This window comes from Phocoena phocoena, chromosome 5, assembly GCF_963924675.1.
Source record: "Phocoena phocoena chromosome 5, mPhoPho1.1, whole genome shotgun sequence".
Lineage (NCBI taxonomy): Eukaryota > Metazoa > Chordata > Mammalia > Artiodactyla > Phocoenidae > Phocoena > Phocoena phocoena.
The window spans coordinates 73,846,722-73,863,468 of NC_089223.1; the positions used below are offsets into that span (position 1 = coordinate 73,846,722).

A 16,747-nucleotide genomic window follows, 5' to 3' on the forward strand; every position below is an offset into this window, starting at 1 on the left:
GAGTTCCGTGTGCTGTACAGTAGGTCCTTGTTGATTATCTATTTTATACATAGTAGTGTGTATATGTTAATCCCAAACTTCTAATTTATCCCGCCCCTCCACCTTTCCCTTTCGGTAACCATAAGTTTGTTTTCTAGGTCTGAGTCTGTTTCTGTTTTGTAAATAAGTTCATTTGTACCATTTTGTTTTAGATTCCACATATAAGTGATATATGATATTTGTCTGACTTACTTCACTTAGTGTGATAATCTCTAGGTCCATCCATGTTGCTGCAAATGGCATTTCATTCTTTTTTATGGCTGAGTAGTATTGCATTGTATATATGTACCACATCTTCTTTATCCATTCCTCTGTAGATGGACATTTAGGTTGCTTCCATGTCTTGGCTATTGTAAACAGTGCTGAAGTGAACAATGGGATGCATGAATCTTTCAGAATTATGATTTTCTCTGGGTCTATGCCCAGGAGTAGGATTGGTGGATCGTATGGTAACTCTATTTGTAATTTTTTAAGGAACCTCTTATACTGTTCTCCATAATGGCTGTGCTGATTTACATTCCCACCAACAGGGTAGGAGGGTTCCCTTTTCTCCATACCCTTTCCAGCATTTATTGTTTGTAGACCTTTTGATGATGGCCATTCTGACTGGTGTGAGGTTGGTTTTCTTTTTTTTTTTTTTGCCGTACGCGGGCCTCTCACTGTTGTGGCCTCTCCCGTTGCGGAGCACAGGCTCCGGACGCGCAGGCTCAGTGGCCATGGCTCACAGGCCCAGCCGCTCCACGGCATGTGGGATCTTCCCGGACCGGGGCATGAACCCGTGTCCCCTGCATCGGCAGGCGGACTGTCAACCACTGCGCCACAAGGGAAGCCCTGTGTGAGGTTTTTTTAAAATAAATTTATTTATTTACTTATGGCTGTGTTGGGTCTTTGTTGCTGCACACAGGCTTTCTTTAGTTGTGACGAGTGGGCTTCTCATTGCGGTGGCTTCTCTTGTTACGGGGCACGGGCTCTAGTCACTTGGGCTTCAGTAGTTGTGGCACGTGGGCTCAGTAGTTGTGGTGAACGGGCTCTAGAGCGCAGGCTCAGTATTTGTGGTGAACGGGCTTAGTTGGTCGGCGCCATGTGGGATCTTCCTGGACTAGGGCTCGAACCCGTGTCCCCTGCATTGACAGGCAGATTCTTAAGCACTGCGCCACCAGGGAAGTCCCTCATTGTAGTTTTGATTTGCATTTCTTTAATTCTTAGCGATGTTGAGCATTGGAAAATTTTAAAAATGACGAAAAGAGAAAATAAGTTCTCACAACCCTATATACCAAGAGGTAACTGTGTTAAACATTTTGTTGAATGCTTTCCTGTACTTCCAGTATTCTCTCTTAATATATTTATTTATTCTGTTTATTTACAGTAATAAGATAATGTCAGACATTGTGTTTACTCAACAAAGTGTCGTAAATACCTTTCTAGACCAGTAGCAACTCAGAAGTATCTTAGCCTGTAGTGGGCTTACTTACGTGATGTCCCAGAGGAAGGCAGTAAAAGCAGGTGAGTGCAGGGAGCCTGATTCCCCTCCACAGAAGGAGGGACTTTTATCGTGGTTAAGAAGATGTTGGCCAGGACCCACTGAATTGGTTTTCTCCGTCCATTAACACATCTCAACTCTCAGTTTGAAAAGCACTGCCCTAGAGATTACAGAGTACTGGAGGGCAAGCTTGGGCAGACTTGGAGTTTTCAGGGAGGTGGGGAGGGTTCTGAACTCAGTTGGGGTTTGAGGAAACTTGGGGAATTTTTTGTTCCTTTGTTTGTTTTGGCCGCACCGCGCTGCCTGCAGGATCTTAGTTCCCCGACCAGGGATGGAACCAGCGCCCCCTGCAGTGGAAGCGCTGAGTCTTAACCACTGGACCGCCAGGGAAGTCCCAACATTGGGAATTTGAGTTAAGACCAGGAGCCTGAGAGCAGTGCCCAAGATCATTCACAGCCAAGTGTGGGTCTCACTGCCTGGAACAGCCAGGACGTGATGTGGCATCCCAGGAGAGGGGCTTTCTGTTCTGGTTTTCATTGGTTTTCCTGGTGTGGGAGGAAGGCCTGCAGGATTGTCCAGATCACCTGCAGGGGATCACAGCAGGGAAACCCCTGGGGAGTCTCAGGGTTGTAGTGAGTCCATGAATGAAAAGTGGATGTATGTAGGAGTTGGGAAAGGTTAAAGGGAACACAATTTTTAAAGTACACTGATTAGATTTTTCTTCTGTCCAAGAAAAAAAAATCTATATATTTTAGAAAATGTGTAAATACTAAAAAGCCCAAGGGGGAAAAAAACCATCCTTAACATTTTGCATGTCTTTATACTCTTTGTGTGTGTGTCTATATAAGCACCTGTTCTTTCATGTTAACATTATTGTCATCATCATCTTATTTTATGACCTACTTTTTGTTGCTTAATTCATCATGGAAATTTCTGATATTAAATGTTCTTCTAGTAGGTGGTTTTTACTGATCTTATACTTTATTACAATGCATGGATGTATCATAATTAACAGCCACCCATTGTTGAACATTTATTTCCAGTCTGTTGCTGTTCTTCTAGATTACTAAGTCTTTTTTTGTGTGTGTGCTTAAGAAATATTTAGAAGTGAAATTGCTAAGTTGAAGGGTTGCTTGCACATTTTAAAGACATTGCTACACACATCCAAACTGCTCTCTAGAGAAGTTTTATTTACTTTCATCATTCTTGTGTGAAGATTGCCCATTTCTTCCTACTCTGGAAACAGAGACAGAGAGAGGAAGAAAACCACTTTTCTATATGATAGGTGAAATATGCTATCTTCATTGTTGTAGCTTGCATTTCCTTTTTATTAATATTGAGGCTTAGATTTAAAATTTTTAAATTCAGTTTATTTAAACTTAAAAAAAAACTTTATCTGTTCAGTAGCCCAAAATCAGCCACTTTAAATATGTGTGATGCAAATGTAAAAAAAGTCAATTTGACTTGTGTTGGTAATATGACTTGTCTTCATTACACGTAGTTTGTATTGGTTATAAGCTGAAAGTCTGATTCTTTAAAGAGATAAGGTTGCTAGATTTTTCATATGATAATAACTTGGAGATTTAATTAAAATATGAAACCAAACCCTCAGACTTAGAACTCTGGACTTAAAAGTCGACAGCCTGTGAGAGAGTCCTCGGACTGGGAGATGGGAGGCCTGGGTTCTAGCCCTGGCCCTGCCGTTCCTGGGCTGAAGGCATAGAAGAGTCATTAGAACCAACTGAATCTCACTTCTGACATCTGTAAATTGAGGAGCTGGACTGGATGATGTTTAACCTCTAGTTCAAAAATTCTTTAGTATATTTGCTTTCCAGAGAAAGAACTGCAACTGAACCTTGGCTCTAGGGAGAACCAAGCCAAAGGCAGAGCAATTATATTCAAGATGTAGAACACCAAACATGAACAGATAGTGAAGTAGTGTTTGACCTTGGATTTTAACTGCTTAAAATACCTGCAAACAGGCCAAGACAAAGAGCATTGAAATGAGAGGTCAGAGCCGAGTAAATAAAGGTAATCCACTTTACTACACAACTGCAGTGACAAAAACACAAGTGCTTTTACATGATAGTGTTTAGATAGCTCACCAGTTTAGACAGGTGTGTTAGTACCTGTTTCCTGGTGTCATTGTGTAAACGCTTCTGATAGGAAAAGTCCTGAGAGCCATTATGAATGTCATTAAGTACAGGACCTGACATATAGTAAATGCTCAATACATACATATATTTTATATATAATGAATGAACAAAGGGGATTCCTTGCACATTACAAGTTTTTCCAAATCCTATTTTCTAACACACATGGTTCTACTGCTTTAGTTGTGTTCAGGGTAGCCTCTTTCTGAACATGACAACCCGTTTTGTTTGCACCCACCTGACTTCATCAACTCTCTCATCCAAATCTCCTTAGTGTTCTCCTCTGCAAACTGGGAGGCAGTTCTCACGCCAAACTGGGAAGTAATTCTAATGCCCTTGTATGTTTTGGTATCAGTTTCCTTTGTTTCTCTCAAGGCGGAATTATTCCTCTTCTGCTTACCTTTTGTATTAATTTTCTCTTGCTGCTGTAATGAATTACTGCAAACTTGGTGACTTAATACAAATTTACTCTCTTAACTATTTGGGAAGCCAGATGTCTGCAAGAAGTCTTACTGGGCTATCAAGTTGGCAGGGCTGATTCCTCTTGAAAGCTCTAAGGGAGAATCTGCATTCCTGACTTTTTCAGCTTTTAGTGACTGCCTGTATTCCTTGGTTTGTGGCCCCTTTCTCCATCTTCAAAGTGAATCACTCTCATCTCTGCTCACATTACCCTCTTCTCTTCTGCAGTCAAATCTCTGCTTCCTCTTACAAAGACAAATTGTGATTACATTTAGGGTCCACCCAGAACATCAGCTTCTCTCCCCATCTCAAGACTTTAACCTAATCATAGTTGCTGTTTTATTGCCCATATAAGTTTCTAGGGATTAGGATGGAGATATCTTTTGAGGGGAGGGGATGACTTTATTCAGCCTACCTTTTTTCCTTTCCCACCCTGAACTTTTTCCTTTTCTACTTACTGCCAACTATTTGCTGTTATAGGAACATACACACACACACACACACACACACACACACACACACACACACACACAGCTATTGCATTTACCTAGAGAAATATTAGTTTCCTCCCCAAACACACAAACAAACATTCATTCCATGTCTGAATTGCTGTGCCAGGTACTCTAACCAAAAAGGGTAAGATTGCTCCTTACCTGACAGGACTAGGAGGCAAGGTATAGTACAGAGGAGAATATAAAGAAGTCCCAAATTTAAGATACTGTTTTGTTGGCAAAGCTGCAACCCCTATTAAAACAAACCCTCCTTATTAGCTGAGCCATCTTCAAATTCATGAATTCCCTCTTTGGCTGTTTCTTATCTATTCCTGAACTTGCGCATTGAGGGTTTTTGCATCCCTCCCGTCACCACCCCCGCCAAAATGATATATAATTAACATACTATAAATTCACCCCTTTAAAGTGTAAAATCCAGTTGCATTTAGTATATTCATAAGGTTGTACAACCATCACCACTATCTAATTCCAGGATGTTTTTATCACCCTGAAATGAAACCCTGCATCCATCATTGACTATCACTCCACATTGCTCTCCTTCTCTCCAGGAAGCAAAGAATCTACTTTCTGTCTCTATGGATTTGCCTATTGTGGACATTTCGTATGACTGGAATCACATAATAGGTAGTTGGCCCTCTGAATCTGCAGGTTCCTCATCCATGATTCGACCAACCGCTGATAGAAAATACTTGGGAAAAAATTCCAGAAAGTTCCAAAAAGCAAAAGTTGACATTGTCATGTGCTGGCAACTATTTCCATAGCATTTACATTGTATTAGGTTATTATAAGTAATCTAGAGATGATTTAACTTAAACAGGAGGATGTGTGTAGGCTATATGCACATTCTACACTGTTTTATATAAGGGACTTGAGCACCCGCAGATTTTGATGTTTCCTAGGGGTCCTGGAACCAATCCCCCACGGAAACCAAGGGATGACTGTATGGCCTTTCGTCAGTTAACGTAATGTTTTCAAAGTTCACCCATGTTGTATTGATAGTACTTACCAGCATTTTATTCTTTTTTATTGCTGAATAATACTCCATTGTATAGATATGCCACATTTGGTTTATATATCCATCAGTTTATGGACGTTTGAGTTATCTCCACTTTTTGCTGTTATGAGTAATGTTGCTGTGAACAATCATGTACAAATTTTGGAGTGGACAGATGTTTTCATTAGGTAGCTATATGGGAGTGGAATTGCAGGTCATAAGGTAACCCTGTCTTTAACTTTTTGAGTAACTGCTAGTGTTTTACAAAGTAGCTGAACCCTTTCACAATCCCACCAGTACTATAGGAGGGTTCCAGTGTCTTGACATCCTTGCCAGACTTTTTATTGTCAGTCTCTGATTATAGCTGTCCTGGTGGGTGTGAAGCGGTATCTCACTCTGGGTTTGATTTGCATTTACCTGATGACTACTAATGTTGTACATCTTTTCAAATCCTTTGTTCATTTTAAATTGAGTTATGTACCTTTTTTTTAAATTGTAAGAGTTCTTTATATATTCTGAATACTAGACCCTTATCAGATTTATACAATTTTTCTCCCGTTCTGTGGGTTGTATTTTTACTTTCTTGATAGTGTCCTTTAAAGCGCAAAAGTTTTATACTTTGATGAAGTCCAATTTATCTGTTTTTTTTTTTTTTTTTTTGGTCACTCGTACTATTGATGTCATATCTAAGAAACCATTGCCTAATCCAAGGTGTTGAAGATTTACTCCCTTTTTTTTCTAATAATTTTATAGTTTTACGGTGTTTGATTCATTTGAGTTAATATTTGTATATGGTCCAACTTCCTTCTCTTGCATGTTCATATCCAGTTGTACCGGTACTGTTTGTTGAAAGACTATTCTTTCCCTTTTCAGGATAAGCTTTTTATATTCTACAGAGAAACCAGATGGGTTTTGATAGGGATTGTATTTAATCTTGAGATGGTTTTGGGAAGTAGTGCCATGTTAATAATTTAATTCTTCCAAATCTTTGTCCATGGATAGCTTTCCATTTATTTAAGTCTCCTTTAATTTCTTTTAATAATGTTTTATAGTTTTCAGTGTACAAGTCTTGCACTTCTTTGTTAAATTTATTCCTATTTTATTCTTTTTGATGCTATTGTAAATGGACTTTTTTATAAATTTCATTTTCGGATTGTTGCTAGTGCATGGAAGTAGAATTGATTTGTGTGTATGTGTATATCTCTTTCTATAGATCAATCAATCTATCTATAAAGAGAGAGAGGGAGGGATCTTGTTTTTTGGGTTTTTTAAAATAAATTTGTTTATTTATTTTTGGCTGTGTTGGGTCTTCGTTGCAGCGCACAGCCTTTCTCTAGTTGTGGCCAGAGTGGGCTACTCTTTGTTGCGGTGCGCGGGCTTCTCATGGCCATGGCTTCTCGTGTTGCAGAGCACGGCCTCTAGGCGCCCAGGCTTCCACTGTGCCACCAGGGAAGTCGGATCTTGTCTTTTTTAATTTTCCCTTCCTTCACTTTTGGAGTTTGTAGTAGATTTTTTCAGTTTCACCTGCTATCCTTCCATATTATCCCATTTTTACTTTTTCCAGTTATTTAAATATATTTTTAAAGTCTCTTTCACACTGTTCTACTATTTTTAGCTCTTGGGGCACCGATTTTTCCATTTGCATTGGCTGTTTCTTAGAGTGGGTTTTTTTCTTGTTTGGTCTTAACCTGTGACTTGTGAGTGCCTCTTCCGTGAGGGTTAACATGGGAGTTTCGTGGGACTGGGACTGTGGGAACCCAGGGGAGTTTTCTTATTTGTCTCAGTCAGTGCCCGTGGGTATCATTGCTTCTGGACCATTTTTTTGTATTATTTTCTTGGCCTGGGACCCAGCTACTACATGGAGATTATGTATGTGGATACCATACCTCCATGTGGGAACAGTCTTGGAATGTTGATTTCATATTGGTGAGGTTTTGAAAAGTTGATTTTTATTTATTTATTTTTACCCGATCCCCAAATAAAAGCTTCCTTGCAAAGCTTAGGGAGTCGGGGGCATGAATGTTTTCTACTGAGGGGCAACCCTGTATGACTGCCCCGTTAAGCTAATAGCTCAGCTCTAGCCAGCCAGTTTCATGGGCCCTATTGTCTGTATGCCCCTTTCCTTCCTATAGATCATCAGAGTCTTAGGCCCTAGACATTAAGGCTATATCATGTTCTCATAGCCATTACGTCTCCAAAGCTTTAACTTTCTCCACTGACTCTGAGTTCCATCTTCAGTTCTGGCCCAGGGATTTATTTTTCATGATTTTGACTTTTTTTCTTTGTATTTAAAATGTCGTTAGTTATATCTTATCCAGTTTTTCTATGTGTTTGAAACAGGCAGTCATTCTTTGTCATCTTTGCTTACCATGTTGATTAGAAACTTTATCACTGCAGTCTGATTAAAGGATTTGTAAGACTTTTTTTTTTTTTTTTTTTTTTTTTGCGGTACCCGGGCCTCTCACTGCTGTGGCCTCTCCCGTTGCGGAGCACAGGCTCCGGACGCGCAGGCTCAGCGGCCATGGCTCACAGGCCCAGCCGCTCTGCGGCATGTGGGATCTTCCCAGACCGGGGCACGAACCCGTGTCCCCTGCATCGGCAGGCGGACTCTCAACCACTGCGCCACCAGGGAAGCCCTTTGTAAGACTTTTGAATCACCAGATTGCAATCCCTGATTTCCTCAGAACTTTAAACATAAATAAGTGGTAAGTAAATATTAATTCAGTGGATGGGTGTTCTGCAGATCCTTTTACTGAGTTGCCTTGTACCTGAGTAACCACAGTTGTGTAGTGTAGTGAAGTGCAGTCTCATCGATAGCCACTTCATTCCTTGTGGAATACCACTTTCTGTGCACGTCTCAGAATCAGTAGGTTAGGTTCTAGGTTTTAACATGGCATGTGAACCCAAGCTGTGAAAATGGTTACCTGAGGACTGTATTTTTAGGTATTTACAAATATGGATCTTATTTCATGTCTTAGTAAATAAGGTTCTATCTTGATATTAAGAGTAATAAAGAAAGGTTACTTCTATATATTTATCTTTCTCTGGAGACAGAAATCAAAGTTCAATCATCCAAATTAAAATCTCTTCTTTGTAAATTTTTGCTTTAAAAAAAAAACAAAAAAAAACCTTCTCTATCATCTGCTTCTTCTGAGCTAGAGATTTGAAATCCTGTTTTGTTGTGATAAAAAAAAAAGTCTCCTCTTCACAAGGATGCTCTGGACCTAGTGCTTTCCCCTGTAGGATCAGAAAGAGAGAACAGAACTAAGAAGCCGTATGTCAAGCCTTTAGCAGTAGGAATCAACATCCCGGAAGGAAGCCTGCCTGTGTTGATTGTGAAATGAGACTCTGGAAAACATGGCAAAATAGTCCGTGGAGAGAGCTAAGTGTTCCTCCCTTTTATCTTTCTAAAGACTAGCCTTCTTGCTTCAAGAGAACCTGTTAGTAGATAGAGTGTGGTGAGTACCTGCAGACTGCATGCCCAGCATTTCTGGCATAACTGTAGGGGGTTCTGAGGAGCCTTTTTCCCACACTCCGTGTGAAGACGATTGGGATGTTGGGGATGGATTAGCCTTCTGGATACGCAGACAGGCTTTGACTCAGAGAGATGGGAAGGATGTATTGTCGTCAGGGAGGTGGCCACAGCACTTTCTGCTAATGGAGTAACTGGGAGAAAATGCCCCAGCCAGACTGTGGGAGCTTAAGACCCATCTTCTGGGAGCAGAAGATGGGAAAGGAAAGAAGAGAAATAGGCAACTTTATGGGACAGTTTTGAAACCAAAGCAAATAGAATTGTTTTTCCAGGTTTCCTGGACACTTGCTCATTTATGCAAACTTGAAATTGTTCTTGGGGGAAGTGAACTTGGATGACCTGAATGACAGCCACAAAAACCATTACAAAATGAAACCTATTGAATTCTGAAAGGAATGATTTGATATACTGCAGCGTCACAAGATAGGTCAGTTTGCTGTTAGCATCTGTACCTTCTAGACCTTCCTTGTATGAGTGTGTGTGTGTGTGTGTGTGTGTGTGTGTGTGTGTATTTATGTCTATGTGTGTATGGATGGATGGATGCATAGATAGGTAGGTAGGTAGATAGTGTAGAAATAGAAAATAGCAAACATGTACTACTGAATATTCTGTTGAGAATGTTTTATTAAAGCTACATCTAGACTTTTTAGTCATCCTTCATCTTTTAGTTTTATGGAAATTACTTAAATCCATGGGATTACACTTGATTTCTCCTTTGAATTCTTTCTTGGGAGTGTCCAATTATGGGAAAAGTTGATCCGCATCTCCTAGGGTACAGGAACATTCCTCAAAGAGCTTAAGTTACATACTGCTTCTTTGGAACTTGATACCAATAAATCCACCATGACTTGGCTAAATCACGCATACCTGCTACCATCTTATCCTTGTGACGGGGGCTTGGTTAGGGTTAAGGAGGATTTCCTGAACATCAGGAGATAGAAGCTTTTTGTTTTTGAAACCACTATTCCTCACACTGAAGGGTCCAATTTAAACAAAGCTTAAAAGAAGCTTCCTTTTTTTTTCTGGTTGAGAGAGAGAGTAGAGTTAAGGCTGGAGGGGGGTGATCAGAGCCAAACAACAGAAGGATTGATGCTGCATCTGCTGTACTCGAATGCTGTGCTGGCTTCTCTGGAGTATTGAGAAGAGTTACATATTGTCCTCAGAGAGCTCATGTTTTCATATGTAGACATGACCAAAGGTAGTAACTGCGTCAGTTAGACTCAAATTATGTGATGTAGCACTTTAGAGGAGAGGAAGGCCAGTAAAGATATGTGTAATCAGTGAAGTTCAAGAGCTAGAAAACAGATTTAGAGAATGTCTTCCTCCAATAGGACATAAAGGTCTGGTATTAGCTATGATTCTGATCCTGTAGTGGCAGAACAGCTATGGGATTTCAGGTGCCATGGGTGGTATTTGAAGAGCATGTGAAATGGGATATCATGGAGGGACCTCATGAAGCAGGGTCACACGGGAAGGGTTCAAGGGACTGGATAGCCTGGTGAGAACAAAGCATGTTCATAATAATGCCTATTTATATTATTACTATTATTTAAAATATTTATTTAATTTTTGGCTGCGTTGGGTCTTAGCTGCGGCACGTGGGATCTTTGTTGCGGCGTGCAGGATCCTCCGCTGTGGCGCGCAGGCTCCTCATTGTGGTGCGCGGGCTCAGTAGTTGTGGCGCATGGGCTTAGTTGCCCCACGGCATGTGGGATCTTAGTTCCCTGACCAGGGATTGAACCCGCATCCCCTGCGTTGGAAGGCGGATTCTTAACCACCGGACCACCAGGGAAGTCCCTATTTATATTATTATTAATGACTAACACGTACATAGCCAGACGCTGTTCTCAGCACTTCAGGTGTATCCTTATAATCCTCCCCACAGCTCTCTGTGACACAGATACTACTGTTATCACTCAATTACAGTTGAGGATGTCGAGGCACAGAGGAGATAAGTAACTTATTTAAGGCTATATAGTAAGTGGTGTAGTTGAGATTTGAATCCAGGCTATCAGCCTTCAGGGTGTGTGCTCTTAACCACTGTGCTGACTGCTTCAGTCAGTGTGAGACGAGTTGGAAGGAGTTACAAGCAAGGGAAATTGTTGGGGAGAGAGGAAATTCCAAGGTCAAGGTTGCAGGGCCCGGGTCCCGGGGATGCAGTGTCTGTTTGGTGGTCACGCTGAGGTGTTAGTGATGTAGACGGGAGTTAGAGGTCAGCGGCATCGAGCCCATCCAGGAAGCACAGGGGCAACACTGATGGTCTGGAGCCCTTTCAGTGTGCTGGGCTCTGGGGATAGAGCATTGAATAAGGTAGGTAAGGTCGCCGCTCCCTTGGAACTTCCATTCATTCTGGTGATGAAGACAGACGATGGAAAGCTACTCGACAGGGAAGATGGTTATCGTGGTCCGTGCTGTGGAGGAGTCAGTGAGAATTACTGAGCGGGACCCACGTGGCATAGGGCAGCAGAGGGAAGATGTCCCTGGAGAAGTGACATTTGATCTGTGATCTGAAGGATGAGACAAGCCCAGCCGCGTGAAGGATGAGGAAAGCTCATTCCAGGCTGTGGGGATAGGGACAGTTCAAGGGATGGAAAGGAGGCCTGGGTGGCCCCGACAGAACGGGCGTGTGCTGAGGCTTGGTGGGAGATGAAGTTGGGCGAGGAGGCGGGGCTCAGTTACACTTGAGGGCCTTGGTAAGGAGTTTAGATTGCTTCCTAAGAGCAGTGGGAAGCCACTGAGTGTTAAGTAGATGGGTGGCATGGTCCCATGGGAGAGCCAGGGTGTTAACTAGATGCCTGTTGGAGCAGGCCGGGGCAGGGAGGAGCCTGAGAGAAGTGGGGAAACAAGGTGGGGAAAGAACAGTTAGGATGTTTCTCCCCCATCTGGTACCTTAAAAGTTTGAATCACAGCTAATGTGGCCTCTCTGCCTGGGGAAAGATGAAGCTCATGTCAGATAAAGCTTCTTAGTATTCGGGTTCTGAACAGGATTCACAGCAACAAGGCTTGATACGTACCTTTTAGCCATTTGACTACCAATTTATACCTATTTATATATAGAGAGAAAAACCATATGAACAAACCGCATGAGCATATGAACCTAAAGATGAAACAACTATTTTTGCTTTTATAGGCCTTGAATTTATAAAATATGACTTTATATGTAGTAGATGCTTTTGGTGTGGGGAGCTGAAGACACTTTGGAAATACTATAATTAATTACGTTCTCTAATGGATGACTTTCTTATTTCTAAGGTGGAGACTCAAAATGGAGGCACAGTTGCTCACTCACTCAGTACCCATATCCTGCTCCATTTTTGCTGTTAGAACCTGGATTTAATTCAGGGTGGTGTGGTGATCAGCCTCAGACAGTAGGTTGTGCTGGTCTGAGCCAACATGCCAGTCCTGACCCCTGACTTGCGAGCATTCCTTGTAACCAGCATGGCCATGTGACCTGGTCCTGGTCAGTGGGACCTGAGAATAAGTCCACTGGAATGGGGGTGGGATTTCTGGGACAGAGCTATTGTCCTGATAAAACCTGACAGATGAGCCTGTCAGTACCCTTTGCTGCTTGCCTCTGCTTTCTGCCTCGAATGCTGATAAGATGTGTGAGTGCACAGCAGCCCTTATGTCACCACGAGGTAACAAGCAGAAAGGAAAAGCCAAAGGCATCACGGAGATACCTGCCCTGACATTGTTGCTGTTGAACCAACACTAGCAGCCCTGAGCCTGTCCACTACTTCCAGTTTGTTGAATCCACTCTTTGTTAGGTTTCTGATACTTAAAGGTGAGCACAGGGCTAACTGAAGTAAATATGAAGGTGCGGTGTTATAAGTTTCATCCTGTGTGTTGTGATTACCTCATAAATGTCCCTTGATATTCAGTATGACCTTTAGCCTGTGTGAAAACAGTTTCTGAAAAGGAAGTTCTAACTTGTATTAAAAGTTGTTCAGGGCTTCCCTGGTGGTGCAGTGGTTGAGAGTCTACCTGCCGCTGCAGGGGACACGGATTCGTGCCCCGGTCTGGGAAGATCCCACATGCCACGGAGTGGCTGGGCCTGTGAGCCATGGCCGCTGAGCCTGCGCGTCCGGAGCCTGTGCTCCACAGCGGGAGAGGCCACAACAGTGAGAGGCCTGCGTACCGCAAAAAAAAAAAAAAGTTGTTCACAGTTGAAGATGATGAGTTGTGGCCTTAGAAATATAATTTTTGAAATAGATGAATTCGTCTGTGTGAACCTGCTGTAGCAAGTACCACGGAGCCATACTTCATGGCCACTATCTTCTTTATGGCCTTTTGTGTGATGGTCTTAGTGTTCTGGTGAGCTACATCATGTGTATTTATGACTTTATAGGAAACTATAATAGTACTGGGGTAATAGCATAAATAGTCTGATTCTTAAAAATATGAAGCTCCAACAGGCTTTATTGGATTTCAGGGTAATGGTATTATTAAATTTTCTGCTTCTTTTCAAACTTTCTTATGGCTAAGTTCCACCCTGGTGGTTTCAAGAAATTTCTAGATCTGTATTTTTATGGAAAAAAACTTATCCTGGAATTCTCACTTGCTGAATTGAGGGGGAGGGGAAATAATTTGGATTTGTTTTTGTTTTTACTGTCTTGGTCTTTGGGTATAGCACTCAATGAATTGTTTTCCATGGGGAAAGTAGAAATAGCCCTGTGGTATGCATCATGGAGATAATATAAAGTATAAAATGAAATTGTATTCTAAGCTGTTAGGGAAAAAAGAGACTATAAGTCATAGGGTCATCAAACTATAAAGAGAAAGGAATTGTAGACATCATCTAATAAAATCTCACTTTTTTCATAACCTTAGAACTTGAGACTTAAAACAATTAGTCATTCATTTAAAAAATAAAAATACATGTGGTTACCCTATGCACCCTCTTCCTTAATGAAAGATTTTCCCAAAGGAACAAGGAGACATTGTTTGTATAACCCAAGGGCCTTCAGAAGAAAGCTTTAGAAGCTGTCTGTTCTGACTGCCTCATTTTACAGATAGGAAACTGAAGCCCGTAGAGGACGAAGGTTATTTCTTTAAGGTGGACCAGAAAGTAGCTCTTGGGCAGGTAGGGGCAGGACCATGAAACCTTCTAGATTTATTAACATCTTCAGGGCCGTGTGCTGGAATTCAGATGGCAGATGGATGACCTTGGGTAGATCAGCGTTTGAGCTCATCCTTGAGAGCTGCTGAGGGTTTGACAGGCACTGGTGGGAGGCAGGGCTTCCCAGGCAGAGCCACCGGTAGGAGCGTGTGAGTGGGACAATTTCAGGCAGTTCAGGAAAGGGTGCAAAGCCCAGTCTGGTGCCCCTCTGGGGTCAGGCGGTAGAGGAAAGGCCTGTGTCCATAGAGATTAGGGACAAATTCAGGCCAGTTCGGGTCAGTGCATGGAGCACCTTGAGAGCCCATCAGTGGAATGGGGATTTTATTTGGTAGCCAGTGTGGTGCTCTTAAAATAATAACGATGATGATGATGGCTAACACTTACATAGCCCAGACTGTATGCCACCACTCTTCTGAATGCTTCATGTGCTCTTGCCTGTTTAATTCCCACAAGCCTTTGGTGTAGGTACTCTCATCTCCATTTTACAGTTGAGGAAACTGAGGCACAGTGAGGTTAGATGACTTAACCCAAAGAGATACTCATAGGACATGATGGAGAAAGAATTCAAACCCAGGACTGGCCCTGGAGTCCCACTTTTAATGGTCTAGAACATGGTCTGGTGGTGTTAAAGGTGGTGGATCCTCTTAGGAAGATGGATCTATAGGAGAGTGCAAGAGGATCGAAGTGAGGGCAGAAGAGTGATCAGGAGGTGATGGAAGGCCTCCAGGAGAGTAATAAAAGCTTGGCGTGGAAATGAAGGGAGGAGAATACAGCTGGCAGGAGCTTCTGAGATGGATCAGTGGTGCCAGGTCCGCAACTGCATATGGAGGCCGGGGAGGGACAGAGTCAGAGATAATTGAGACATCGCTTGGATGTCTGCCTCACTGGATTAGGGAAGTTGAGAAGGAGATTTGTTGGGAAGGTGGTGATTTATTTTTACAGAGCCCTCTTTTCTCACTGGTTTTTAACCTGGGAAAACTATCTGGGAAAGAAAGCCACGTAAGTGTGTCCTAACAAATTTCTGAGTTTATGGACTCTCCCCAGCTCATCTGTCTTAGCCTGGTGTTGGGCCCACAGTAGGTCTAAATAGTTATTTTTTAGACACTTCATGATCTTCACAATTCTGAGGCTACTTGTCCTCTTCCCAGCCTAAGAATATTGTGTGGGGCTTCCCTGGTGGCGCAGTGGCTAAGAATCTGCCTGCCAATGCAGGGGACACGGGTTCGAGCCCTGGTCCGGGAAGATCCCACATGCCACGGAGCAACTAAGCCCTTGTGCCGCAACTACTGAGCCTGCACTCTAGGGCCCGTGCTCTGCAACAAGTGAAGCCACTGCAACGAGAAGCCCACGCACCACAACGAAGAGTAGTCCCCGCTCGCCACAACTAGAGAAAGCCCACGCACAGCAACAAAGACCCAATGCAGCCAAACATAAATAAATAAAATAAATAAATAAATATATTTACAAACAGTAGAATATGGGTGTGAGAGCAGGAGAGGTGATGGGTGTGGTTCTGCATCTGGAGGGCACTGTTTGTTTCAGCTTCCCCAGCAGTGACCCTTGACTTCCACTTTCCTGTCCTCCCTTAGGTCTTAGGTGTTGATGGGAGGGAGATGGAGGAGATGGTGGTGTTCCTTTGTGAGTGGGCATCCGGTGCTGGGAGGAACGCCCTGTTCCGGTGGCGGCCTCTGCCCGCAGGTCAGGGCTGAGAGCAGTGGTCTTCCCTCCTGTCGCCTTTCTGAGAAAGGGTGATCCTGGCCTGGCAGGTCTTCTCTGAGGCCTCTAACTTCAGGTCCCAGCTGAAGAACCCAGAAGGGACAGCCGTAGCAAGATCGGTAGCTAATATCCTTCTGGGAGAAAAAAATCCTGAAGTGGATGAGGGAACATGGCAATTACCGTTTGGGTTTATGTTTCATCACAACATCTGCAGTCTTGGGCATTTTCTCCTCCTTTTCTTCCTCTCCTCCTTCCATCATTCCTTCTCCTTCCATCCTTCTTTTTTTCCCCTCTAATCGGAGGAGTTGCTAATTGGGCAGGGTCAGTAAATGTGATGCACCTATTGTTGTATTTGATTTTGGTTTTACATCTTGATTTCCCAGGGAAAGGTAACCCTGGCAAGCCATATAAACATTGGTTGCGTGTGGAATTTATACAGCATGTGCTATTCTGGGTCTGGCTACAAGGGGAAGATGAAGGGACTAGAAGACTGGGCTATCCCTGTCCTCAAGCCCCTTAGAAACCTTGGAAAGACAGGATGCATATGTGGGTTCAAGGCCTGGTCCAGTCACTCACAAAAAGTCCATGCTTTCTCTTGTCTCTCATCCGTAAAATGGGGGAGGTAATGTTTGCGTCAAAGGGGTGTCGTGATGCACAGATGGGACAGCGTGTCTGAATACTAAGCACTTCTCTTATCTCCCTGTTCTCATTCAATTAAAAATTTCTGGGTAGTACCTTAGGAT

The 16,747-nt window shown here is 42.7% G+C and overlaps 1 protein-coding gene across 1 annotated transcript in view; it reads left to right on the forward strand.

The window, feature by feature from the left end:
- Positions 1 to 1,514: 1,514 nt before the first annotated feature.
- The window catches only part of APBB2 (amyloid beta precursor protein binding family B member 2), a 224,836-nt gene continuing 209,603 nt past the window's right edge, over positions 1,515 to 16,747 (forward strand). The window contains exons 1-3 of the mRNA XM_065877247.1: positions 1,515 to 1,542; positions 14,182 to 14,252; positions 15,878 to 15,986. Coding sequence (XP_065733319.1) covers positions 1,515 to 1,542; positions 14,182 to 14,252; positions 15,878 to 15,986 — 208 coding nt within the window. The remainder of the gene's footprint in view (positions 1,543 to 14,181; positions 14,253 to 15,877; positions 15,987 to 16,747) is intronic.